General features: G+C 46.7%; 1 protein-coding gene across 3 annotated transcripts in view; it reads left to right on the top strand.

Moving 5' to 3' along the window:
* The window catches only part of Ntrk2 (neurotrophic receptor tyrosine kinase 2), a 326,602-nt gene extending 307,003 nt beyond the window's left edge, over nucleotides 1-19,599 (top strand). For all 3 annotated transcript variants that reach the window (XM_075969423.1, XM_075969425.1, XM_075969422.1), the window contains exons 17-18: nucleotides 15,910-16,068; nucleotides 17,818-19,599. In XM_075969423.1, the coding sequence (XP_075825538.1) occupies nucleotides 15,910-16,068; nucleotides 17,818-18,003 (345 nt within the window). In that variant the 3' untranslated portion in view covers nucleotides 18,004-19,599. The remainder of the gene's footprint in view (nucleotides 1-15,909; nucleotides 16,069-17,817) is intronic.
* The last annotated feature ends 8,121 nt before the right edge of the window (nucleotides 19,600-27,720 follow it).

Here is a 27,720-nt window from a genome sequence, read left to right as displayed (position 1 = left end):
GGGGTATGGCTCCCCCTCCCTGTTCCCTAAATAAAAGATGAAATCAGGGTGGCTGTATATACGCTGTCTCAAAACAGGGCTTTATTTAGAGAGTGATATTAGTTATTACTGGCTACTGGCATTTAACATTTGTGGAGTGAACAGAATCATCTGCACAAGGAAGAGAAGGGAGAGCGAAGGAGCCTCTGCCTGGTTTTTGCAGGGCCTAAATTAGACCCAGACAAACCATGATGATGCTTGCAGATTGGGATAAACTCTGAGCTGGGAACTCAGTGTCTGCTCAGCCGGTTTTGCCCAGTGTGGGTCAAGCATGGGTCCTCTCTCTCAGAGTCGCAGTTCCTTATTCTGAGTAGTTACCATCACTGTGTTTAGGTTGCTAGCTTGCTATAAGAACTACACAAATGTTCGTAAGAACCCAGGGCATAGCCATGTTTCAAACTCTCAGACATACCACCTTCGTCTAGACAACTACACGGGAACTCCCAGCTGGGTCCCAACTGAGGATAACAACTCCAGACTCAAGGTTTCTAACTCAATAGCTCACACCCACTTGTCCAGAGGAAAGCAGTCTTTAATAGAGGACAAGAAACATATGGAAGCAACCCTTGAGATCCTCAGATAAAGCCAACAGATTCTTTCTAGTCTTTCCAAGTAGAACAACCCTGGAAAAGCAAGGGAGAGAGATCTTTAAAAGGAATATGTATCTGATTGGCCACGCGCCCCGAATGTAACAAGATGCTTAAACTGACTTAACAAAGAGCACTGTTTTTAACTGTGAAGTGATCATCATGCCCTTTCAATTTGAGCATTATTACGAACATATGAGACTGATGTACACAGGTCATAAAGATGTCAAAAGAGGGAATAGATTTAGCATGAAATATTAACTCAGGAAACTGCATTTCCAAAGCCATAAGCCTCTTCCCTTTGTGGCAGTGAGGACGCCCCTGGAATGTACTCACACAGCTGGGGAGGTGTTGCTCCGAGGGGCCCTGCAGGACCTCCATCATTGTTCCCCACTCAGCCAAGCTCACACAATCAAGGCTGCTGCTAGCTCTGCAGTGAAGAGCACCGGCTGCTCTTGAGAAGGACTGGGGTTCAGTTCCCAGGACACACATGGCAGGTCACGGCCATCAGGAACTCCACTGAAGATCTGACGCCCTCTTCTGGCCTCCTCAAGCACTGCACATAGGTGGTGCACAGACATACATGCAGGCAAAACATTTATACACATAAAACAAAACCAAATCTTTTATTTTTAAAAAAAGGTTGTGGGCCTCTTAAGAGAAGGATGCAGGAAAGTAACTCGATTCTGTCCCATGGGATAGTGAGCTCCAGACAGGGCACAGGTGGTGTCCAGGACACAGGTGTCGAGTACCAGGGGTCTAGGGAACAGGTGTCCAGGGCATAGGTGGTATCCAGGACACAAGTGAACAGAGCCAGGTGTTCAGGGCACAGGTGTCTAGGGCAACAGAACAGACTGGACAATGGTATGGGCTGAACTTGGGGTGATTAAATAATGATGGGTTAGAACATGGGAGTGGGAAAAGGAGGCTTAGGCCAAAGAGAACATGGGACCTCACATCTCAGCTCCCCCATGCAGCAGACACCACACTCACCACTTTTGAGACTTTCTGAGACTGTTAGCCACCTTGTTCTGCTCTAACCCTGCTGTATGAACTGGTTCTCTAAGCTCCCAGCCTGCAAACTCCTTGCTCGCACTTCATACCTCTCACTTTAGGTCCCCGAGCCTCCCCTGGCCTTTGAGAGTCGGCAAACTGAAGCCCACACAGGTTTGACTTAGGGATTCAGCGACCTCAGCTCCAAGCAGCAGAAACGCTAAGCAGCAGGAACGATGAATGCGTGTGTTAATTATTATGATTGCCCCACCAAATAGACTCTCCTTGGACAAGTCCTTCACTTCACTTCCCGAGCTGGTCTGTGAGTGAACAGTGAGCTACAAGGATACCAGATGCTGCACAGACAAGCAGCTCCACGCCAAGCCAACCTGGGACTCCGTGCTTACCTCCCTGCTCCACTTTGTGCCTGGTTTCCCTCTGTCCACCTGGTCTGAGAGTGGCCAGTACCCGTGAAGAACCCCAGTTCATGGCTAAACATCCACAGCTCTGTAATTTCCCCTGGAGTCCCTCCTGCAGTCCAGGGACTCCTTTGCGTTCTGACTAGTCCCCAGAGTCCTGGGATACCCAGGTCTGAGTTTAAACAGGACTAAGTGCCTGGGTCCCTGTTCTTCTTGGCAGTATTCAAGCCAGTTTAACCTCCCATCCACTTTAAGACAGCATTTAGCTTCTTGATTCTTTATTCTGGACTGGAGTTAGCTTTTAAGCCCACTTTACCCCTGTGCTAAACTCTTGGCACTGTCTATATGAGACTAACAACCACAGACTCCAGGTAAAAACAACCTTTTCCTTACACTTACTCTGTGTGGCTGCTGTCTGTGTCTTGACTGCCGATCAGTTGGTGATAACGCTCGACACTTCATGGGCTTTCCACCAGTCTCCACGGGCAGGTGGCCCCATGTGTCTTTCTGTCACACTGAATGTGAGCAGACCCTGTGACTCTTTATGTGGCCAGCTTTGGGCTCCCCACCCTTTGAAACAACCCCAGAAAGGGGAGAGTCCCTCAGCAGACGCACCAGAAAGCTCCGCCATGTCTGACTAACGGACACTGTGGTGATGTGTGACAAACCCTGGTGCAGTCCAAATCTCTCCCCACCTCTCTGTTCTAGTCTCACGGTCTTTCTGGTTCATCTTTAGTGGACGGCCCCTCTCTTCGTCTGCACTCTCGTTTCTTTGGTCTCTGCTTCCTGGAGTGATCTCACTCTGCCACCATCCTTAGTTCTCAGAATCCGATACACGGTGTGTCCACCAAGGGAAGGCACTTGCCCCTGGAAGGACCTGTTATTATGTGCGTGACACCATGCTGTGGTTTTCCAGTCCAGAGCCAGGTGATGTCATCTTATTGAAATGCCAGTGTTTAACTTGTCCTCAGGGGAGGTTGGAGATCTCTCTAGACTTTGCAGTCTCCTTTTCTCCGTGTTATGGAATTTTTTCCATATTCCCGTAGGGCTCCCAGGCATAGTTCATGTAATCTTTCTGTAGTCTCGTGGAGCCTCTCTCCTCGGCTTAGAGGAAAATCCCAGTCACTTACACTCTAAATACCAAGCAAACCACAAACCCAGGATGTGTGTGTTTTCACTTTTCTTCTTGAATAACCCAAGACAGAGTTTTATGCTTTGTAACCACTTAAAGGAAGGCTCGGTATCAGCTGTGAGCATTCCCATCAGTAGGTTAAAAAGCCCCTCCCTTTTTATACTACCTAGTAAGAGTCTAGTATTTTGGGCTGCAGAGATGGTTCAGAGGTTAGGAGCACTGTCTGCTCTTGCAGAGGACCCAGGTTCGATTCCCATATGTTGTCTCACACCCATCTGTAACTCCAGTTTCAGGAGATCCTGTCCTCTTCTGGCCTCAATGGTCACTGCATATATGTGGTCCACACACATGTATGCATGCCAAACATATGCAAATAGATAAATGCTTTTAAAAGAGTCCGATACACTTGTAAACTGTTAAGACAATACTTTAAAGGTTTTAGCGATGATATTGCCACAGTATTGGACCAACAAGTGTCTTCATAAATTGAGACCTCTCACTAATAATCAGGTCTTCCTCATTATATGTCGTCCAGCTCAGGACCTGCGTCACTCTGATGCCCCAGGGTTCTTGTAATCCTCCTTAGCAAGGCCAGCCCTGGAGTTTGAGAGAAAGACTTGGTCCCCAGTAAGAGAGACAGATATAGTATTTCTCTGTTGGGTGTGCCATGGTGTGTGTGTGTGTGTGTGTTCATCTATTGAAGGACATTTTTGTTGCCTCCAGGTTTAGGCAATTAGGAGTAGAGATGCCAGGTACCTGCTGTCACATGCACAGAAATTTTCAGTTACTTTTGGGTAAATACCAAAAAGTGAAGTTGCTGGATCAGATGATGGGATTGTGTCTAGCCTGGTAAGAATCAGTCAAACTGTCTTCCAATAACACTTAGTCCCACTCAGATTGATTCCCAGATCTTCAACTTGCCTTCAGTCATGAAAGCAATTAGCTCCAACTTCGAAGTTCATTCTGGCGTCAGCATTAGAGATTCCCCTTGCAGCACCTCAGCCCCGACTTTCCGGGAAGGGTGCTATTTTCTAACTTAGGGCATTCATTGTAAGCGGCACAGAAGGGAGAACCAACAGGGCTGCTTTGTTGTGGCTGCTTTTTCTCCTTACACCTCTGTGCATGACCTTTACACAGCCGGAAGAAGGTGTCTCAAATGGAGACACCTTTGGCAAAGCCCACCATCCCCTGAGAACATCCATACTTCTCCCTGGATGGACAGGCCGTGGGGTTCGGTCCCGTTAGTGGTTTCTCTCTGTTGCCTTCCACTCCTTTTATAACACAGCCACATTGTCTAAGCAGGAGCCCAAATGTGTAATGCGATCCCAGACTCCCCTTCAGAAGACACTTCTGGTCTGTATAAGGGATTTTCTCAAGTTCCTTGTGTGGTTTCAGGTTGGGATCAGGGACTCGAATGAGAGAGCGAGAGATGTATTACCTCTCTCCAGGAATGTGCCCGCAGAAGAACAATGGCTCCAGTTCTCTTGCTCAGCTGCCCCCTCCCAAGAACACCTCTCAGATAGAATATAGCATGTCAGGTGTTTCCAGGCCTGTGTGTACTATTGTGAGGATGGGAGTGTGACCCAGCAGGCAGTGCTGTGTTCCACCCTGCTGGGCAAAGAGCCCCTTTTACTCTGGGTTTCTTTCCCACACTCACCCCTCCCAGGCCAACATTCAGATTTCCAAATCCAGAGAAAAATAAAATGGCCGTGAATGCTGAGAGCCTTGGCTGTGTAGGGCAAATGGGATTCCACCTCTGCCCTCATCTGCGTGTTTAAGCAGGAAGGACTTGATGGTAACCATATTAAAACTTTCCCACAATCTCGGGGGAGATACTTCCTTCACAAGCCACCCTCACCTTTCTTGGCCTTTCCTGGTGACGGGTCCAGGCATTCTTCTCCAGGCAATGATGGCTCCTCATGGGAGAATGCTTTTCCAGGCCTTAACTGGTTTCCTTGAACTAAATTAGCACAAATCTCCACTTCCTGGCCTCTAGTTTTCTTTTAACAATATAGATAAAAATGAATGCATGGATCACTCAAGGAAACCCCAGGAGGACAACTGAGAAGGGGGCCCATCCGGATGGTGGAGTTTTGATTATCAGAGAGCATGAAGCACCTAGTCCATGAAGGCACAGGTGTACATACATGGGTGGGTATGTGGCCATGGGGAGCTTCCCACAGGCTGCTCACCAGACCTTTCTCTCCTGTTGAACCAATTTTTTCATTCAAGTAAAACAACTTGAACACTATCAAATAATAGTGACAGCTTTAGCGATGTAATTTAGCTAGGTGAGACAACATTAAAGTGTTCAGTGAGTGGATAGGAGCCTTTTGCAAATTACTCAGTAAAGAAACCATCCAGCCACTGACAGTTTTGCCAGACTCCAAACTGGCCATCGGATCACACCCTTCGTCTTATCTGACTGTCTGGCATTGTGCTGCACTCAGAGCAGTTCCCAGGAACACAAATCAAAACCTTAGTCCTAGGGCTGAGGAGAGCACCTGTCAGCAAGTCACTTCCCCCAGTGCAGGGACAGCAGGCTCACAAGAGCTCTGACCTTCCTACCTGGCCCATAGAGGTCTCTGCTGAAGTAGAGGTCTCAGGGAAGTAGCCTGGGGCAGGATGAGGCAACTTCACAGGACACTCTGAAGGTCAGGCCAAGCCAGGCCAGGAGGGAGGAGCTCAAGTGGGCTGCCTGCCCAGTCCAGCTAGAAATACAGCTAAGAGGATTGTCTGGAGGACCAGGGCAGAGCCTTGGAGGTCACTCTAGAGGCCTGGCCTTTGGCTGTTCTGTCTCCTGTGTGGTCAGTGTTCACAAATCTAACGGCTTCCCTCTGAAGATTCTCTTCCAGTTACCCCAAGGCTGTGCTGTAGGGTGAAAGAGACAAAGCTGAGTTCTCCACCTGCCAGGACACCAAGCAAGGTGTGGGGCTTTCCTGGAGGCTAGTAAGAGAAGGAAGCCATGATTAAAGTGAGAGAGGAATGGTGAGGAGGAGAAAGGCATTAAAAGGAAGTTGTCTGCACCCCACCTGGAAGCCATCCACCCATGGGACACCTGGATTCTGCAGTGATTTCTTTTGCTTCCTTCTTTTCTCTCTCCCAGACTTATTTTTTCTTAGTCCCCTTCTGGAGACAGGGTTTCTCTGTATAACTCTGGCTGTCCTGGAACTAACTCTGTAGACCAGGCTGGCCTCCAACTCATAGAGATCCACCTGCCTCTGCCTCCTGAACACTGGGATTAAAGGGGTGTGCCACCACCTCCTGTTCGGCTTGTCTGTTTTTTCACTTAGAAACATCATATGCAGACAGAGCGGTTAGATCGTGAGAAATCATTTAACCACATAATACCACTAACTTCACAACTTGCTGAGATTAGACTGATATAGATATGAATAATTTGCATTAGTATAGATTTTGCTTTATTGATAGAAATTTAAGGTCAATTTTGTTATATGTATATGTATTTCTGATCTTGATTAAGGTATTGTGATTGTGTAGTTCACTTAAAAATGTAATGTATATAGGTTGTTAATGGATAATCATTAATAATAGTCAAGTTTGTAGTCATGTTAGTTAGATTTTCTAGATATATAGATATATATTTCAGTTAGATCGGCATTCTTCATATCTTTCAAAGATTATAGAATATGGCATTTTAAATGTTTTAATAACTTAGGGCTTTTCATGACAATGAGACACTCTGCCCTGGCAGCACCAATCTACTTCAAGAGGAAGATGGGCATCAAAGAAGATCCTTATGGAGTTTGATAGCCATTTGGGCAAGAAACTGCTCTTGCCTGGACTATTGCATAAACTGAACACAGAGAACCTGCAGAGAGAGGACTAATGAACTTACCTAAAGGTGAGATGATATTTCGGGATTCCTGATTCACGAAAGAGTCCGCGAGACATTCTGTAGGACACAGCAGATAGTGACTGACTGCCTTTGAAATTTCCTGCTTCGTGGAAATGTCTGCTGGAAAACTATGGGACTGTAGGCCGAAGATGGATGCCCCAAAGGTACAGAGAAACTTTGGGTAACTGTCAAGGCAGCGAGATGTCTCTGTCATTTCTAGAGTTTTGAAAGTTGCTTATTTCTTGTTTGCTTAGGTAATATTGTATCTTTCTTGAGTCTTTGATGGAGTTGAAGAATAGTTAGTTATAGTTATAGTTTTCCTTAGTTATGATAAAGATAAAATAGATGTAAATATTGTAATTTTTACTTGATAACTGTTTTGTTATATGTAATTTTGCTATTTTAAAGTTAAAGCCTTTCCTTTTTGTTTAAACAGAAAAAGGGGAAATGATGGAGGAAGGTCATTGGTAATAAACAAACTGTCTTGGCCCATTTTGATAGGCCATCCCTTAGGTGGGTGGAGTAGGCAGAACAGAATGCTGGGAGGAAGAGGAAGTGAGCTCAGACTCGATAGCTCTCCTCTCGGGGGGCAGACGCCTCAGACAGAGGCCATGTTCCCTGCTCCGGGGCAGACACGATGAACCAAGCTGCCAGGTCAGACATGCTGAATCTTTCCCGGTAAGACCGGTGCTACACAGTTTATTAGAGATGGGTTGATTGGGATATCAGAATTAGCCAGTAAGGGCTAGAGCTAGTGGGCCAAACAGTGTTTAAATGAATACAGTTTGTATGTTGTTATTTCTGGTGTAAAACTAGCCGTGAAGGAACCTGGCGGGACGAAAAGCAGGCCCGCAGCTCCTACAACATTAGACTGTTGGAACACCGCAGACCTTTGTCCTTAGACAGTGTGCTGTTAGGGGACAGAGGAGCCTTTGGGTGGCTGAAGCCTGGTGGAGGGGAGTTAGGTCATTAAAGGTATAACCTCTGAGGGTGCAGTGAAAGCCCAACCTCTTCCCCCTTCAGTCCTGGCTCCCTGAGTGCCCAAGGAAAGCGGGCATTCTCTGCCACACAGCGCCTGCCTTGATGGTGCAGCAGCCACTGCTGGCCCAAATCACAGCCCTCCTGGGACCTGTAGGCCAAAATGTGCCTTCCTTCCTAGTGAGCTCTCTTCATCAGGTGGTTTGAAAGCAGCCTAGCTAATTCATGTACTAAACTCATCCAACACATATCTACTGAGGGCTTGGTGTGTGGCAGGCAACGCTCCAGGCAAGGAGCTTAACACAGGATCCTTTCCATGGAGAACACAGACAAGACAGTCAGGAATGCTGAGTAATAAAGTCTGCAACCGGGCCCATCTAAGGATGTTCTGAGAATTATTATTCTACAACAGAATCAGCTCTCTTGTTTGTATTCTGGTCTCTGGATATAATATAAAACACTCTTTTATAGGATTGTTTTGAGGAAAAAAGTGTTTTAAACGCAGCTGGAGAGTTGGCTCCTCAGCTAAGAGCACTAACTGTTCTCCTGGAAGACCTGGGTTCGGTTTCCAGAACCACATGGCAGCTCCCAACTCCAGATCCAGGGCATCTGATGCCCCTTTATGACCTATGAAGATACAGGGCATACATGTGATTCCTAGAAGCATACATGGAGGCAATACATTCATCAAGTAAATAATTAAAATGAAAATGTAAAGAGTGTTTTGTGGGTGAGAGTGCTCGATTGTGAGTCCTGGCTTGAACCTGGTGATGGATCTTCTCAGTCTTCACGGCTGCCTCTGCCTGCCAAGAGGCACTGGGAGCTGGATGTTGAGAAGATGGAGCAGCAGGGGCCTTGAGGACAGTCTCTGATCATGTCCAGAAGCCAGAACGAAAGGACGCAGGGTTACAATGATGGGGTATTGTTGTGGGTTGATTGAGAAATGTCCCCATAGGATCACACGTTGCACTTGGTCCCCAGTGGGTGGTGCTGTTCAGGGAAGTTATAGGATGCTTGGCCCAGCTGGAGTACATTACTGACTGGGGTTGGGCTTTGAGGATCTGTAGCCTCACCCACTTCCTGCTCCATTTCTCTGTTTCCTGTGTGTGGAAAAGGATGTGATTACCCAGCTTCCTGCTCCTGTTGCCCCGCCATTCTTGATGCTAAGCTGTTAGGGACATGGAACTGCACACACACACACACACACAAAATAAATAAAACAAAAATATCCACAGGGCAAAAAACCTTTCTTCCTTAAGTTGCTTTTTGCTAGGGCATTTTATTACAGCAACGGAAACATCAGAAATACAAGCACCTTCCAGAGAATTCTTTCTCAAGAGACTGGCCCACTGGAAGAGGAAAAGTTTATCCACCCATCCATTGCAACAAGCACTGTAATACTGTCAGCATCACCGTGAGCAGTGGGGTACAGCACAGAAAGATCACTGGGCAGGCTGAACCGCCCCCCAATCCTGCTTCACTGAGGAGCAGCTTCGGCTAATGCAAAGGCTATAAAGAAAAGGAACCAATATGGCTGGAGTTTGGTGAGTAGGAGGAGCAGGGGAGGAACTTGGGAGTCCTATGACACGCTTGGCTTTCACTCCCAGCAGATTGGCACTTGGTGAGGTATATCAAGGAAGAGAACACAGTCTGGTTCACAATCCTAAGAGTGTGTTGTGTTCCTGTTGTGTGGTGGGTACACTATGGAAAGCGAAAGTCAGGCAGGGGCCTCAGGACATAGCAGAGTGGTAAAGCTCCTGCCCAGCCTTCATTTGTCAGGCCCCAGGTGTAATCCCTTACCGTAAACAAGAAAGTAATGAGCAGGCGCAGTGATTGACAGGCTGTATAGCGGTGGAGGCGAAAGAACACAGCTGTGTGGACTTGCTGCTGGTGCCTGATGTCTCTTCAGGTCAGTTGTGTATCCAGGAGACCAACACAACACAGTGAAAGCCTAGATATAGACCCAGGGAAATCAAGGGCTTAGCAGTGGCTTTCAGGGCTCCACTTGAGCAAGGGTTTAGTCCCAGTGGCACTTTTTAAGGGATGAGGAAGAAACAGGGATGCGAAGGTTGTGTGTGTGTGTGTGTGTGTGTGTGTGTGTGTGTGTGTGTGTGAATTTTCAGGTCTTTAATCTTTGGGTAAGCAGAGAACAGGCCTCCAATGGCTGAGAAAGATTACTCATTAGCCCCATGATTTTAATTTTGAAGCTGAGGAGCATCATTGCTTTGACCCTGAGGTTCTGGGTGGTTTGCTGTAGCTTGTTGCATCTGTCAACCCTGTTATTCCAAGAGTGTTCTTGTCTCCGTCTCCAAAGACAAATTTAGGGCTGAAAAGAACTGTATCCCCGAGTCTATGTTCAGAGATGAGCTGCTTGTTCTGAAAGACCTTTATATGTTTCATAAAAGTTATTTTTGTAAATGGATTCAAGTAGACTTTAACAAGCAAATATAGCATCCTAAATGCCAGCGATCTAAATAGAAGATTCAGCAGAAGCACTGTGTGACGGCAGAGCATGGAGACCTTGGGAGCGAAGCTGTAGGAGAGTGATCCGAGGGACTCAGGAGGGCCTGACGACAGGGAAGGGAGAGGGTGACTGACCCCCAAGGACTCCAGCACTGTGCCGTCCTTCCTTCCCTCCCATTGGATGCACAAACAGCAGCGTTCTTCCCAAAAGTCAGCTCAAATTGTGACAGAGGTCAAAGGATAACCTCAGTAGAGAAGTGACCACATGCCTTGTGGAATACTCAGGTGAACCAATCAGGAAAGGGACAGCACCATGTAGGGAGAGCCCACCATTCTGGAATGGCCAAGAAAAGCCTGCATCAGCACAATTCGAAGGAGAAACTCTTAGGAGACTCTGAGTTCTGAGAAGCAGAAGAATCCATGTGTGCTATGGGGGTCATTGCCACAGGCTTCCTCTACCGCCGCTCTCTGTCCAGGGATGGAGAGAGGGAAGCATCTGGTCATACCTCCTTTGCCTGCCAGAGCCCACCACTTCCTTCCAAGTGAAGCACACACCATGTATGTGGGGTAGTGATACCACTGTACACTGTTCTGGGCCACAGAAGGGGCTGTGTCTCAGGGCCCAGGAGTGGCTCATGTTGGCTTTGACTCGCTTGCATAGCAGTCATGTGAGCTGGTGGACTTAGGGCAGGAATGCAGAGAGGCAGAATGAAAGAGTAAAGGGAAGGTTAGTGGTTGGAAATAGCGGTCTTCCCTTGTCCTCTTGGTTCTGGGTTATGACTGTTGTCTTGGGTTTCTCTGTCCTAGTTCCCCCCACCCCTTAGTAGCTGAGGAGTCTGTTAGATCACAGGCTGTATGTTTATTGGGAATTCTATGATGTTAAATAGTTTGCCTTGAATACCACCCGGGTGCAGCAAGCTATGTGTGCATACAAGTTAAATATCCTAATATGAAGAAAAACCTACTCCAGAAGCTTGGTCCAGTGGCAAGTCACCTTTCCACGAATCTGCATGGGAAGCCCTCCGTCAGGGTTTGTGGAGCTGTTAGGGAAGAAAAGCGGCAGAAGGCAAAAAGTATGCAGCTGCCAACTAATTTCATTTTATTCTTTTAGAAGAAGATTTAAAAAATGTTTTTATTGTATGTTTATGAATGTTTACTTAAGTGTTAAGTGAATGCATGTGCAATGCCCACAGAGGCCAGAAGAGGGCATCAGATTCCCTGGAACTGGAGTTACAGATGGTTGTGAGCCTCCATATGGGTGCTGAGAACTAATCCTGGGTCCTCTGGAAGAGCAGCAAGTCCTCTTAACCACTGAGCCATCTCTCCAGTCCTTAATCTCATTTTACTTAAAATGAAGAACTCTTGTTTCTAGATTCAAAGTGATTTCTTGATATCCTTGTGACTGTAGCTATGCACCTTAGCGGGGGAAGACATATTGCTCCTCACCTCAACACAAAATAAGAAGAAGGAAGTACCTATCACCTAAGACCAAGCACTTGGGCTGAGTCAGATGAGAGATAGGAATTGGGTCAGAGGCTTCGGAACTGGATCCTTGTGGATCGAGCGGGTCACTCTGCCTTCTCAGTTTGGAAATGCTTTGTCTTTTAAAAATGAAAGACAAGTGGTAACCAAATGTGTAGCCAGCAGCAGCCAGCGCACCCAGCAAACCTTGTGCTCCCCACGGCCACTCGAACCATTGAACTCAGATTCACTGAGGCACGCAATGCACATAGCAGACTTTTTCTTCTTTACATCTCTATGAATTTTGCATGTAGAGTCATTTTTAAAAGATTTATTTTATTTTATGTATAGGGGTGTTTCCCCTGCATATCTATCTGCATGTCATGTGTATGCAGTGCCCTTGGAGGCCAGAACTGCCATGTGAGTGCCAGGAACCGAACCCCAGTCCTCAGCCAGATCATTCCATGCTCTGAAGCACTGAGCTATCTCTCAACTATAGTTGCAGTCATTTACACCAGGTCCCCACACTCAAGAAATAATCCTTCTGTCAGTCCAATGCCTCTCTCCCTTAATACAGGAGGCCCTTCCTCTCCTCCCAACCCAGGCAACCATTTTGCCTTTTCAAGAACGGTATAGGAATCATGTCACTTAAGACTTTGGAGTTTGCCCCAATGGCTTTTCAAAGAGTAATTTATTAAATTTTACAACAATATTTTTTTTAGATAAATACCAGTATTGCAGAATTGAAGGACATGGAAGTACTAACACACACACACACACACACACAAACCCAAGATGCAAACAAATATGATTTTGTATTACTTGAATTATTTTATGATAAGACACGTAAGAAATCTTCAGTGAAAACTGTGCATTGAATGTGGCTCACAGTCACCCTAGAATCAGTGTCAGAGTGCAGTGATGATGGTCTGTGGTGCTCCTCTTCGACCCACGTGATAACCTGCCTCGTTCTGGCTGGAGATGGCTCGACTGTGGAAAGGCATCTGGAAAAAGTGTTAACAGAAAGGTTGAAGACATCTCTCTTAAGCCAACAGCATTTAGCCTTGAAGTCACCACACGATGACCAATCAGTCCGTAAATGTGAAGAAACGAACATGGATAGTCAAGGTTTTAAATATCAGCAGTTTCGGGATTGGTGTGCACGACAGGTTGGCCAGACACTTCTGCTTCACTCAGGATTAAAAAGAAGAGCTGGGTTTCTCTCCAGGCACTATTCCCCATTCAACATCGGTCCCGTGGGAGTCCCAGGTCATGCTTTACAACACAACCCTCATCCTCCTGGATGTGGTCACAGCCCACAGTACAACCACAAGGGTTCCTCCCAGGCTCCTCTTCAGGGGAAGACCTTGTCACTGCATTGCAGTGTTTAACCTTCTGCTATAATGCCATCCACTGGGAGCAAAGGAGACCCGGCTGTTGCTGAAAGTTTACGGCTTTCATGAATTTTTAAGGAACACATGGGGGAGATTGCTGAAGCCAAGTCATCATGCACGGGTGTGATACGAAGGTCCAGGAGCCCCTTCAATATTTAATGCAGCCCAAAGCCTCTGGCAGCCAGTCATCTCTTAATGGGGCTTGCCCTCTGGCCAGCTTGTTTCTGAGGGAGTCAGATTTCTGGCTTCCAAACAAGTTATCGCTCACTTGCTGAGTAAATACCACAAGCTGAAAGTGGCCCCCCAGGCATCATTGGTCTTTGCTGGTCAAGCTGAGAAGATCCCAGGTCAACATAGCTTGTCTTCGAACACCCGTGGTTTCCCAAGTGAGCTAGATATTGGTCTGTTCTCAACCTTCCTATGAGACTCCACTAAACACAGAATGGAGTGTATCGGGAACCGAATGGCTGTGTAAGGAAACAAGAAGTGAGTAGGGGGACCCCAGGTGCAGTACTGCTGGCGGAACTGACTTCACACCAGAGAGACGTTAGGGGAGATAAGGGGCATCGGGATTAGTCCTGGACCGACTGCTAGGGCATTGCTGAGAACAGTGGCTGCAGAGGAGAGGGGAGTGAACGTGGACAGAGAGGGTGGGCTGCACTTTGTGAGAAGCCTACAGGAGGGAAGGAATGGCTAATGGCGTCACTTCCGTCTTCCATCACTGGTGTCTCTGGGAAATGGACTCTGCATCCCTCGCTCACTGCTACCACAAATAAAGATGCTGTGTGTGTGTGCGAAGCAAGCCATAATGGAAAGGAGCCAGGCTGTCTGTATGAAGGGAAGAGGTGAAGCTGTTGTCCCTGCTGTCAGTCACCAGTCTATACCTGTACTTGACTAGAAACTTCTTTCATTTCACCAAACCCTAGTTTCCAAAAGAGAAGGAAGGAATTGTCACAGAACTTCTCACTGTTTACTGCCCTATGACGACAGACTATACACTGTGAATTGCTTAGTTAAGACATGGATTATGGGACTGGAGAGGTGGCCCAGCTGCCAAGAGTATTCGCTGCAGACTCCTGTGTTCCTGGCACCCGCATGGCAGCTCACAACCAACTGTAAAATCGTCTTGGGGATCTAATGCCCTCTTCTGGCGTCCACAGGCACTGCATGCAAATGGTGCACAGGCAGTAAAAACAAACATATAATTGTGTAGTTATAATGATTGGATTGGCACTGTTGTTTAAAAATAGTAAATTCATTGATTTATAACTCAAAGGAGATTTACTTTCAGGATTTTCTCCAGAGATTCTTTTCTTAAAATACGTTTCAAGCCAATAGAGTTGGGGGATAGTCAACTCTAAAACATAGCTGTAATTTTAATTTTTATCATATTATTCTATGTGAATCACTATCAAAATCACGAGGTTCCATGCTTTCCTTGGTGTGTTTTTAGAATGGAATACATTTTTCTCAGTTTACTTTATTTTATGGAGTCCCTGGCCCTCAGACATTGTTCTTATTAGCTCTGTTGGTTCAGCCAAGTTACAGTTAACAGTCCTCAGAGTCAGCAAGTTTCTTCTGAGAATCTGGAAATGTTGGGCCTTCCGTGTACAGCTTCTCTTTGTCAGTGGTCTGAGCATGGAACTGAAGGGTCAACCAGACCAGTATTCACAGTCTGACCTTAGGGTGCCCACAGTGTTCCTCTTGGCTGGTCAGGGTCTGTGACCACACTGGTTGCGGCCCTAGGAGGAAATGTCGCCACCACTTCCAGACACATGGGCAGGTACACTTCCTTCATATAAAAAGTCACAGATTGATGTTGAGAATGGAACCTGGGCAGTGACTCCATGAGGTGTTCATGTTAAAACATACGGCTGTCAGTGTGTCCTGGGGCCTCGTTCACACTAACACATGTGATCCACAGGTCACATGACTACTGCACAGGGGTCAGACAGCCTGATGACTGGCAAACCTGAAATGGCATTTTTTTCCCTCCACTACGTGGAGAACCGTGCACCGCCCTCCTGCGTCAATCAGGTTTCTGTGAGCGCACTGATGCTGTCCCCAGCTTGTGTTTTCACTCAAAGGGGCATTTTCCTCTTAAAACAAATTTATTTATTGCAGTTAATAAGCTACATAGCATCACCCTATTGGAGAGGAGAATCCAAAACTTTGAGTCCAAAAAAAATATGATTTTTGTACCATGTACATGTATGGTTGCCTGTCAGTAAAATGGAAATAATAAATTTCATCTTGGGTATCACTAAGGTAGAATGCAGGGCCCTTTACTTGTTATCTTGGTTCAAAATTATCACGTTTATTAATTAATAGACAGGTCAGTTCCTCCAACAGGAAGTTCATGAAGGCTTTAGTAAATCATAATGGCCTCTACTCGCCTCTGACTTTGAGGAAAGGAAAAGAACAAGTTATATTTGTAAGTTTGTTTTGACTCGTCTCTGCCCCTGACTCTGTTACCTGAGGTGATGGAGAAGGTACATATCCCTCGTAAGGGCCAGCTCCCCACAGTGACCTGCCACACTGGCTCCAGATGACTGACGCTCCCTGTTCATGCTTCTCCTGCCAGGTCGGAGGCCACACAATGCTGCCTATCCGCTGGATGCCTCCAGAGAGCATCATGTACAGGAAATTTACCACGGAGAGTGACGTCTGGAGCCTGGGCGTCGTGTTGTGGGAGATCTTTACCTACGGCAAGCAGCCCTGGTATCAGCTATCAAACAACGAGGTGTGTAGTGGTTTGGGAGGGACCCCTGAACACACACGCACATTCACACACACATTCACACACACACATATACGCGCGCGCACACACACACACATACACACCACCGCCACCACCGCCAGAGCGGGAATCTAAGATGCAGCCTTGGTCTGGAGGCTCCTGAGCTGGCAACCAGCCCACAGTCATACATGGCTTTGCTCGAGGCAGCAGTTCTTCGCAGACTCGTTTTAATAATTTTGGAGAGAGGTTTGCGGACCCAACCTTGCTCCCTCTCACGGCAGGGTGGAGGAGTAATTTCACACCTGTTCATCTAACAGGCTAAGAGCAGCCTCCGCGATCCGTGCCCCTGAGTCTGGCGAGCATTTCTGCACTGTTCCAGAGAAGTTCTAAGGCCCTTTCCTTCTTCAGATTTTACTAGAAGTTAACGCCTAGTGAAAAGCTCAAGCTTGGTTTGCCTTTTCCAACTCCTTGGCAAACTATAGTTACCTGTTGGAATCCATGGGGATTGGTTCCAAGACCCTGCCCTCACCCGGCCCCAGACCAAAATTTAGAACACTCCAAGTCCTTCCTGCGGATAGGATAATGTAGCATGCGCAAGAGCTAGCCTGGTCTCCTCCGGGGTCATTGCCAGCTCATTTACAGTAATAGTACATGCAGACACAGTGCTAATAGCTATATGTTCGGAGAATAATGACAAGAAAAAAAATGCACATGCTCAGTACAGGTGTTATTTTTCCCCCGTGTATTTTCAATCTGCTGTTGTCTGGGTGCACATCTGGAGCCCACGGGACAGCAGCCAGCACGTCTGTGTTTGAAGCACAGCATCTCGCTCAGCCATCTCCTGTCCCTCTCAGATCCACGCCTGTCCTTTAATTCAGCTCTGATATGCAGTGATCCTAATCACATCTGCTGCCAGGGGTTCCCTGTCAATCAACACCTTAGGCAAAAGCAGTCTGAGTTCTCTCTCCAGCCGGTAAAACCTGGAGCACGCGGGGCTTTCTTGGTGCTCTTCAGACCAGCCTCTGTGAATAAATAGATCAGGCCTTTGCCAGCTTTGTAAAATCACAATGGCTCTCCCCTTGTGAGAAAGCAGTAAAAGGGTTTCCTTTGGGGCTGAGGGAAAGGACCACGAGTTCAAGGTCAGCCTGAGCTGCATAGCAAGACCATACCTAAAGCAAAAACCTATCTCTCTCACTGGAAATCCACAAGGGAAGGTTTGCTGAAAGGGCAGAGGGAAGCTGCAGGCCAGCCCCAGCATGCAGGCACACAGGGGCAGATGATTCTAGAACCCTGCAGCACTGCACTGTGACTGTAGGTGGTACGTTTATTATATCTTCAATGAAGAACTACAAAAGAAACATTTTAAAAGAGAAAACATCAGCTGGTAGCCGATTGGCAGCTCCTCCCTAGGGGCTGGAATAGCAGCACAGTGGAAGGACATGTGGTCTCATATAATGGGGCCCCAGGACTGTGTGAAAAGTTAGGAGGGAGGAGGTAGAAGGCTGCCAGCACAAAGGCATGGTGAGTGGCTCAGGAGATACACGTACTGATTGTCCTGATGTAGTCAGTACACCTTGTATATGTATAAACACGCCTGCCTCAAATTAGCATGCTGGCCTCCAGAAATAAACATAATAGCTTGACTTGACTTCTTAAAAAGTTAAAGAAAGGAGAGGCCCTTTCTTGCTCCTCCTGCACTGACATCCCATGCCCATGGCTCTTCTGCTAACCCTGCCCCTGCTCTCCCTGCAGGTCATAGAATGCATCACCCAGGGCCGAGTCCTGCAACGGCCTCGCACGTGCCCGCAGGAGGTGTACGAGCTGATGCTGGGATGCTGGCAGAGGGAACCACACATGAGGAAGAGCATCAAGGGCATCCACACCCTCCTCCAGAACTTGGCCAAGGCATCGCCTGTCTACCTGGATATCCTAGGCTAGGGCCCTTCTCCCCAGATCTGCCCTTCCCGATGCACTCCTCAGACTGGCCAACACGACGAACCTCTTACCTGCCGCTGGGTGTCATGACCTTGCTGTCCTTCGTTGTTCTGACAGTATTAACAAGACAGGGAGCGGCTTTCGGAGGGAAGCAGTGTGCACTTCTCCATCCACAGACAGTGTTAACTCGCTTTTGGCATTGTCTCTTTCTCTCTCCCGCATCTCCTTTGGTTTCTTTCTTTTTTTGCCCTTTCACCTTTTACTTTGGGTCTTCCCTGCTTCGTGATCCTCAGCCTCTCTCCTTGAACAATCTGGCTTCTGTATTCCTATTGACTGTATATAGACAAAGGCCTTAAACAAAACCCTAATTTGTTATATCAGCTGACACTCCAGTTTGCCCACCACAACTAGCAATGCCTTGTTGTACTCCTGCCTTCGATGTGGATGACAAAAGGGAAACCAAACATCTGACTTAAAGCGCCACTTCCAATGTACAGACACGGGCATTTCTATGGATTCACTCCTGTTTATTTATTTAACTATTTATCTATTTATTTATTTATCTTCTTGTTTTCTGATGGCTTTAGCCTGTGTGTAAAGGGAAAGTTGTATACAATCTAGATGTTATCTGTGGGAGATGAGATCCAGAGAGAGAGAGAAGTGTGGCTATAAACTACAGAACGACCAGAACAGAGACAGCCAACGGGATCATCTGGGGTCAGCCCCTGCTGAGGAAGATCCCGCAACCATGAGCTGGGAGGAGCATGTTCGGCACCGTCCCCTGAGGACCTTCCTGAGGAGGAAAGAGGGTGTTGAACTCTGCACCATGGACAGAGTTTCCAGGCACAGATACTGGCCTGCAATGGAAAGTGAAGATGGCCTCCGTGGGACCCAGACAGCACATCGCGCATTCCGCCAGCGCATTGTGGTCGGGCATGGTGACAGAGTTGAAGCGTTCCTCAAGGGTTATCTACCAAACTTTGTCAAGTTCAGTTGAAAAGAGGGAGATTTTTTGCTCAGATATTATTTCTGGGTCAGATGGGGAAAATCTGAGTCCTTGAAAATGACAGGAAGCACTCTCAATTCCGAGGCACGTTTCTCTTACCTTGAACTTTTCAGACAATTCCCTCCAGCCCCAATTCTCCACTCTCACCTGTCTTTTAACTGTGCAAAAAAAAAAAAGTGCATGGTCTTTGTCAATCAACACCTGTGTGCAGAAAGGACCGCTCCAGTCGTGGGGCCCCATGGGTAGGGCAGAGCCATAGAAGGTCTGACGTATGCAACTTAGGGATGGGGCGGGACCAGCAGCTGAAAGCATGCTGCTGTGGTTGGTGGTGATGGGTTTGCCCGTAGGGATGCTGATGCCTGGGTGTCGTCATCCGCCTCAGCCCCACAGCAACGTGGGATGGGACAGGCGGATCCATCCCTGAGGGGAAGAAAAGCTCTCTTGGGGGACAGCACCCGAGTTCACATTTAGTGTCCGGGTCAATTCTCTTGCTCTGGGCTCTGTTTGGGAGAGCGGTTCACTTCTACGTACTCATTGTCAGTGTGCTGTTTTGTTATCTATACTCCATTAAAAAGTTTTTTAAAAAAGAAGAAGGAGAAGGGGAAGAAGAAGGAGAAGAAGGAAAGAAAAAAACCTGAAAAATCTGTGCAGTATGGCTGAAGGGAGGCTGTGCCCAGACTGAGCTTGGAAATACGCTTCTGAGTATGATTATGGGTTTTACTAAGAGAAAGCGTAAATTTAAGTAGAAATTTACAGTTATTAGGACAGTCAGTTAGACCGAGGGAGAACAGCATTTCCACTTCTCTGTCCCCCTCTGTGAGGGGAAGTTTGATAAACTTGACATCTTTGTTACATGAGCCAGATTGGAAGCAGGTGATTGAATTCACCGTAGCGCACTTCTTTGGAGTTTATTTCTGAAGGTGCCAGAGCTCTGGGTAGGTTTCATTTGTGCCCACTAATTTCTGGAGCACTGTGTTTTCTAGTATAGACTTTGAAAGCAGGTTCTCAAAATAAATAAATAAAAATAATAAAATAAAATAAAAACCTCAGTGTAAATGAACAGAGACCAGAAAGAGATCCAGTGGACCCGCTCAAGGGAGGGGTCGCATAAAGCAGACGCTATCTGGGGTCCTTTCTGTGGCACTGGCCCGTGAGAAATGGGAGCCATTTGTCCTTTTCGTCCATGAGAAACCCCTCCAGGATACCTATCCTAATATATCGAAAGCCATATCTCTGTGATATATACAGGCAGGTATATATCCTATAAAGGACCCACGGTACTGTCACAACACTGTGGAGCTGTGGCGCTGCAAAGCTAGGACAGATGGATGTATCCACGCTGTTCTAGATTCCTAGGACAGATGGGTGTATCCCCGCTGTTCTAGATTCCTAGGACAGATGGGTGTATCCACGCTGTTCTAGATTCCTAGGACAGATGGGTGTATCCACGCTGTTCTAGATTCCTAGGACAGATGGGTGTATCCACGCTGTTCTAGATTCCTAGGACAGATGGGTGTATCCCCGCTGTTCTAGATTCCTAGGACAGATGGTGTATCCCCGCTGTTCTAGATTCCTAGGACAGATGGTGTATCCACGCTGTTCTAGATTCCTAGGACAGATGGGTGTATCCCCGCTGTTCTAGATTCCTAGGACAGATGGTGTATCCACACTGTTCTAGTTTCTTAGGACAGATGGTGTACCCACGCTGTTCTAGATTCCTAGGACAGATGGTGTATCCACGCTGTTCTAGATTCCTAGGACAGATGGGTGTATCCACGCTGTTCTAGATTCCTAGGACAGATGGTGTATCCACGCTGTTCTAGATTCCATCAGCGATGACCGGAGAATTTGCACAGGTCTGTCGCTGCGAGTCAGACCAGTTGCCCCGGGAGAAAAAGCTGCAAGTTGCTCAGCAGACAGCCGAGGAGATGGTCCTGGGAAGAGCCAATGTTAGGGAAGCCTTGCAGGTTTACATCAAAGGTCTGCAACGAGTTCAGTGTTTTCCTTGGCAGGAAAAAAAAAGCAAAAGAGAGAAAGACAGAGAGGAGAAAGAGAGAGAGATTCCTTATACTGCTTTGACAAGTCCCTGAAGGTCTTAAAATGAAAATGTCTATGCAAGCGCAAAATTTTATAGTTATTTATACTGATTATTATTATTAATAATTATTATTATTAGTCCTTCTGTTGTCTCAAGAACATGTGCCGATGTCAGAGCATTGCAGAACATCTGCTGGCTTTTTAAGTAGTTGGATGAGCTGAGGACATAACATCTTAAAATAGTTATCATTATTCATCGACTACTCTCTTTCTTGTGGTATTTTAATTTTTAGAAAAGAAACATTCTTGCTCTAAAACATATCCCTCTCCAAACAGGACAAGCATGGTGGTAGCGACCCAAATTCTCCATCCCGAACCCCATCATCCACTTCATTTCCAAACCCTTTGATGGTTTCTGAGCACTTTTTGCATGTGTTGGCAAATTATTCATATTTTTCACAAGGGAATTGAGACTCAGAAGCTCAGAGACCATGAGCTTCACCCAAGTCTGCCCCTGGACATGCTAACACACACACACACACACACACACACACACACACACACACACACGGCATTCAGGAAAGGAGGCGTGCTAGTGTGTCTGTGAAGCAGGAGGAGGTTAGGACAGACAGAAACACACACAGTCCAAGCAGAGGGGATTTTCTCTCATGTGCTTCTGCTCCTGGCGTCTTCTGACTCCCATGCACTAAAATGATGTCACAATAAACCTCATCAAGAAAATGCTTCAAACACTGCTCTCGAGGGTTCTATCCGAATTCATGCACACACGCTCACATCAGCTCCATTTGTAGTGTTTCTGTGTACTGATATATATATATATAATATGTTATAAACACTTGATTTATACATATACAAATGCACATCTGTAGTGTGTTTGTGTGTTTATGTATAAACATATAGGCACATGGTAATAGAATAATTAATTGTAAGTAGGGTGCAATATGAATAATTTGCTTAAAATTTGCTAAATAACCAAAACTATCCAATGTCGTGTGGCAGTTCGTGTTTCCATTCTCCGTGTGGGTAAGGACCACACCAGCTTTCAACTCCGGGGCAGTCCTTGGATGGAAGATTTATTGAAGTCACAATTCCCTGAGACAACAGACTGAAAAGCCATCCTCTACGTTCAGCATGCTCTCCGGCTCTCTGCGAAGGGAAAACACAGACAAATGGTCTCCTTAGGTACAGCTCCAAGGGAGGAGAGCTGTGCTGTGCTGACCCTTCTCGCTCTGATCCCCTTCTAGATGCAGACTGTTGGGAGACCAGTGTCTTGAAGGCCGATGACAAAACACCCAAGAACCCACAGCAAGTTGGGCAGCTTGGAGTCACCCCTTACCCACATGGGGAGAAAGAGCCATGGTGCGGACAGCGGGATCCCTGGTCAAGGGCTGTCATGAGCCTCTCCTGCAAATGGGACTGCCAGCGACACCTGGCATTGTCATGTCTAATTTCTAGAACTGTCAGCACAGACACAGGCACCCTCATCGCTCCTTCTCCCCTCTTAGAGGACGTCTACTTCCCAACTTGACCTTTGGTTTGGCCCTGTTAAAGGAAACCTCATGAGAGGAATGGCTAACGAATGTCCCAAGTCCCCAGATTTCCAACTTTGCAGTTTAAGCCGATTCTTCACAACGTGTAACAGGAATGTAGAGACTCAAGTTGTGATAGCTCGGACATGAATTTCAAGTGCTATTGTGAAGAACCGGGTGGGAGGGGCTCCCAGGTGAAAGAGTAGTGCAGAAGGGCGTAGTTTATGCTGTCTGTCTGGGCTCCATCTCTGCTGCTCCAGTCAAAGGTTCTTGACTATTCTTCGCTGTGGCACCTTCCCTTCTTTAGACCCTTCGACTTCATTTATTTATGTTCTATTTATTTATAAGCTTTCGATCCATCCATCACCAACATGAAGCAAAAAAAATGACATACATGTAAATGTGTTGCAAGCGAAACACTGTGAATCTCACAACCACCTCCAAGCAACTATGCTGCCATCCTGATGTGCGTCTCAGGAGACGAGATGGGAAAAAGACGGTGACGTCATTTTTGCAGCCTATGTGTTCTGGGCCAGGTCCACGTTTTTTTATTTTATGTTTTTTATTCCGTGAGTTAAGAAAAACGATCCTGAGTGGAGGTTGACTGAACGTCCAACGAGCTAGCCAAAGTATCATGAGCTGCTTGTGGCTGTATGTTTGAGCAGGAAGGAAAACCATGGGCAATGGAGAAATGAAACTTGATGGAGAGGTCTCTATCTTACAGCTCGTATAGCTTACTGTTGCTTAAAATGTATACAACAGCTGGAAATATTTTCAATACAAGGTATTTGAATTAAATGTGAATTTTAAATATGTACTCTCTTAAGGAATGAACATCTTGTGGTGAAATATCTCTCTCCCCGCGTTCCTGACCAACCTGCCTAAAGACGGGGATGCCTACACTGGCTTCGGCCCCAGACAGATGTTTGTACATACCCAGGCAACACACACTCATCTCAACCTCTCTCTGCACATGTGCTACCCCTCCAACAGAGACCTGGTGTTTAGAACTCTATCTTTCAGTTAGTTTATTTCCCTTTAATGTGACGTCTCTGTGCCGACTTTTACCGGCTCTCACTTGTTTTTTGCGATCTGTTTTGAGGTCCAGTGCTTTTCTGAGACTCACTGCATCTTGGCTGATTTCAAAGTGACACCTGAATACAGTGTTTAAAAAAAAAATGTTTGTAAATCATGTGACCAGCTTCTCTCAACCTGACATGGAATGTCTCTTGTACTACAGTGTATTTAATAAAAAAAAAAAACAAATGACGTCTTACAATAAACAACGCCCTCCACGGGAGGCTACACGTGGCGATGGTGTACTTTCTAAAGATGAGCAGGGCCTCTACGAAGCACAGCACAGCAGTTTTAAATGCAGGCATCTTCAGAGATGCCAGGAGTTCACTGCCTGAAGGCAGTGAGAACAAGTGGTCTCTGACCTCACCGTTGAACTTTTAAGTCACACTGTTTACACCTAGAATGCTGTTGCCCGTTCCTTCACACCCTGACATTATGTGACATTTCTGACTCCACCAACCAGTGTGGTATCCTGAAGCCACCTGTGGCTAGCAGGTCTTTGACTGTAGAACAGAGTATGAAATTGTGTTTAATTTCAGTTAATGTACATTTAAACTGCCACAGCAGGCTAGTGGTGACTATTCCAGCTGGGCAGGAGTGAGAAGAGAAACCTGTGGTGTCTAAAAGCGCAGGTGCAAACAATGTCCTGAGTGGGTTGCAGTGGTCTAGAGTTGGGTGTCCCTGGGAAACTGGGCAAAGCAGAGGTGGAAGTGTTCCCTAGAGCTTCACAGTAGCCTCTCCCAGTGTTTGGCCTCTTCCCCCTGAGGCTCTGGAAGGCTGAGAAGCATCCAAACAGTTCCCCTGGTATAGGCTCCAGAAACATGGCTGTGTCTACCCGAAAGCAAACACCCTTAACCATTGTCTCTTACACACTTCCCCCCAGTGGTGAGGATGTATATTTTCTTAGGGTAACAAATTATGGCAACTGAGCAGAGACTAGAAAGTTCAGAGTTGCATAAAGTCCAAAATTTCGAACATGATTATATATCACACTCAATTAAGGAATAAAAAAATGTAACCACCGGAACCTCGATCAGCCTCAACTTAATCTAGAAATCCTAACTATGCCACACCACATTTCCTATTTCTATCATTGCTACAATTACAGTGATAACCACGGAAACTTGAAAACCGAAGTCATGTTCTAGAACCTTCCCTAGTTTCTCTGTATGTCCCATGCAGCCTTCCTTCTCCCAAATACCTTTTCATGCACCCTTAGGATGCTTAGCTTCTATGATGTGGACATTATTGCTGAGTACTGTCACTACTTAACAGGAAGACAGGCACACTGACTCTGTGAGTTCAAGGCCAGCCTGGTCTATAGAGCGAGTTCCAGGACAGGCTTCAGAGAAACCCTGAAAAAGCTACAGAGAAACCCTGTCTTGAAAAAAAAAAAAAGAAGTTACCTATTTGAAAGGATGGTCTTCATGTACAGGGTGCTAGGTGTATGCTTTAGTTCCTCTTGGCTACAGTAACAAATTACAGCAAATAAGCTATTTGAGATAACACAGGTTTATTTATGCAGAATGTTAGAGGTCAGAAGTCTGTCGGTGAGAGGGCTGGCATGTACTCCTTGCAAAGGTTCATGGGAGAACCTGCTTCTCACCATTGTGGACTTTGGTGGCTTCCGGTGTTTGCTGATCACCTCACACCAATTTCTGCCTCCCTATATCTTCTGTTCATGTGTCTTCTTTGCTGGGTTATGATTTCATAACCGACTTTATTGACTTTCTTTCATTTTCAAAGGGACTGCATTCGGAGCTTGCCCAGACACTGTGGAAATGTCACCAGGCTTCCTGTCCTGTGACAAAGTATCTGAGATAAGCCACATGCAAAGAAAAGTTGGTTGTGCCTCACCGTCTCGGTCCACGGTCGCAGAGCTCTGGCGCTTTCCTCTGGTGGTGGCTGGAGAACATGGCAAAAGAGTTCTGTTTGTTTCAGGGTAGTCAAATAGGAGAGAGGCAGAGAAAGGGAGACAGAGGCAGAGGAAGGGAAGGGAGAGGAGAAGGAGGAGGATGAAGAAACAGTCACTCAGGTCTTAATATCCCCTTCCAGGGCACACCTCCAGTGAATCTAACTTCCTTAACCTGACCCCACCTCCGAAAAGTTACGCTACCCCAATAGCATCATGGGCAGGAAACCAAGTCTTCAACACAGCATTTAACATCCAACTCATACAATGCTCTATCAACCCTAGGAGCTAAGGCATCAGCCTACAGACACAGGATCTCCAGCATGAAGAATTTAAAACTGGCCAGGAGGATAGACTATGAGAAGCTGACGCATGAAGTTTGTGTTGACTGCACCAGGAAGATTCATACACTAATTCCTCGCATTCTCACGGCTCCAGACAATAGGCAGAAACGCTGCATCCGGCTGGGAGAAGGAAGCTTTTGGCTAGAGTTAGAGCCAGCAATGTTAACTCAGAGCTCAGGATACAGACTCCTGGGCCCTCAAAGACTGAGAGAAATAGTTTAATGGCCTGTGCCAGTAGGGGTGGGCCTATGGGCAGACAGATGAAGCCAAGAGTCCTGGTTCCAGGAGAATAGAGAGTTTCCGGGAAGCTGTGCTCCATGGCATTGAGTCTGTAGCTGTTCACCCACCCGTCTGGTGGAGGATGAGCCCATAGAGGGAATTATCTAGCAATGAAGTTCTGAAGCGAGAGGTGGGGTGGGGTTAGAATTGGGATTTAGGGATGGCTTTTGTTGTACTATCTCTAGTTGGTCATTTCTCATGGTTAGAACTGTGGGCAGCCCATGGTTATCTTTCCCTTCCTGCTATCTACAGGTAGAGTTTCAGAGTGAAAACACAGCTCACAGAAAATTCCTTCAAACTAGCATGATTTACTTACTATCCAGATTGTGCCCCCTATGTAGACCAGGAGCTTTCTTTCTCTCCTGGGCCTTATGTAGAATGCAAAATCAAAACAGATGTGAGGGTGGGCTTCTGCCAGGACCAGCCCTGACGCTACTCAGTTCAGACTTGGACAAAGACCTCTAGAGGACAAAGGGAGCCTTCATCCCCGGGGGCTCCACTCTGGACTTTAGAGAGTTGGCCTTGAGGGAGCCTTCACCACTGGGGGGCTCCACTCTGGGCTTTAGAGAGTTGGCCTTGAGGGAGCCTTCACCACTGGGGGCGCTCTACTCTGGGCTTTAGAGAGTTGGCCTCGAGGGAGCCTTCACCACTGGCGGCTCCACTCTGGGCATTAGAGTTTGGTTTGATCCATTCTTCTGCCTCACCATGTAAAAATAATGATGTTCATATAACGATTCCATTTCTGATCATTAGAGCCAGCCACAACTCCAAAACAAGGGGAAAACAATCTAATGTCCCTAATTAGCAAACTAATTAACAAACTTCCTCATATTGACTTTTTTCGAAATTAAACACCACTTAGTCACTACCTTCATTTCTTTTTCTGAACAATCTTTTTTGTTTTTTTTTTGAACAATCTTTTTTGAATTTTACATACAAATCCAAGCTTACCCTTCCTTCCTTCCTTCCTCCCACTTCCCCCACTTTCTCCCCACCCCAGCACCCATCCACTCCTCATAGAGGATGAAGTCCCCCATTGGGGAGGTCAACAAAGTCTGTCACACCATGTTGAGGCAGAAGCAAGGCCCTCCCTCTGATCCTCAGGTGTAGAGACGGCACTACCTACCCACTACGGTGCTCCCCAAGCCTCAGGTATAGTGATGGCACTATAGACTTACCAGTTGGGGTTTGGCACACAGAAGCCTATGTGTTCCCCCAAATTGTTCTTGTCTGTTCTCAGAGCAGCACACATGTTGTGTGTATGGCAGGCGTTTATCCTTATTTGCCTAATAATAGTATATGTCTAAATCATCACTTTGCCCTGGCTGTTTTCTGTATCTAGAATACAAGCTACATGCAGGCAGACACTTTGATGACCTTCTGACCCATAATTTCCAGTCAACATTTTCACATTAGTGGCTGGGTGGGTGAAGCCCAAGCTCGAAGCACAAGCCCAGCAAAGTAGAAGATGTTCAGGGAGGGTGGGTGGCATTCTTGTGTACAGAAACAACACAG

The sequence above is a fragment of the Microtus pennsylvanicus genome, chromosome 4 (genome assembly GCF_037038515.1).
Source record: "Microtus pennsylvanicus isolate mMicPen1 chromosome 4, mMicPen1.hap1, whole genome shotgun sequence".
NCBI classification, from domain to species: Eukaryota; Metazoa; Chordata; class Mammalia; order Rodentia; family Cricetidae; genus Microtus; species Microtus pennsylvanicus.
Note: the sequence above shows the minus strand (reverse complement) of the source record. Positions and strands in the feature narration are given on the sequence as shown.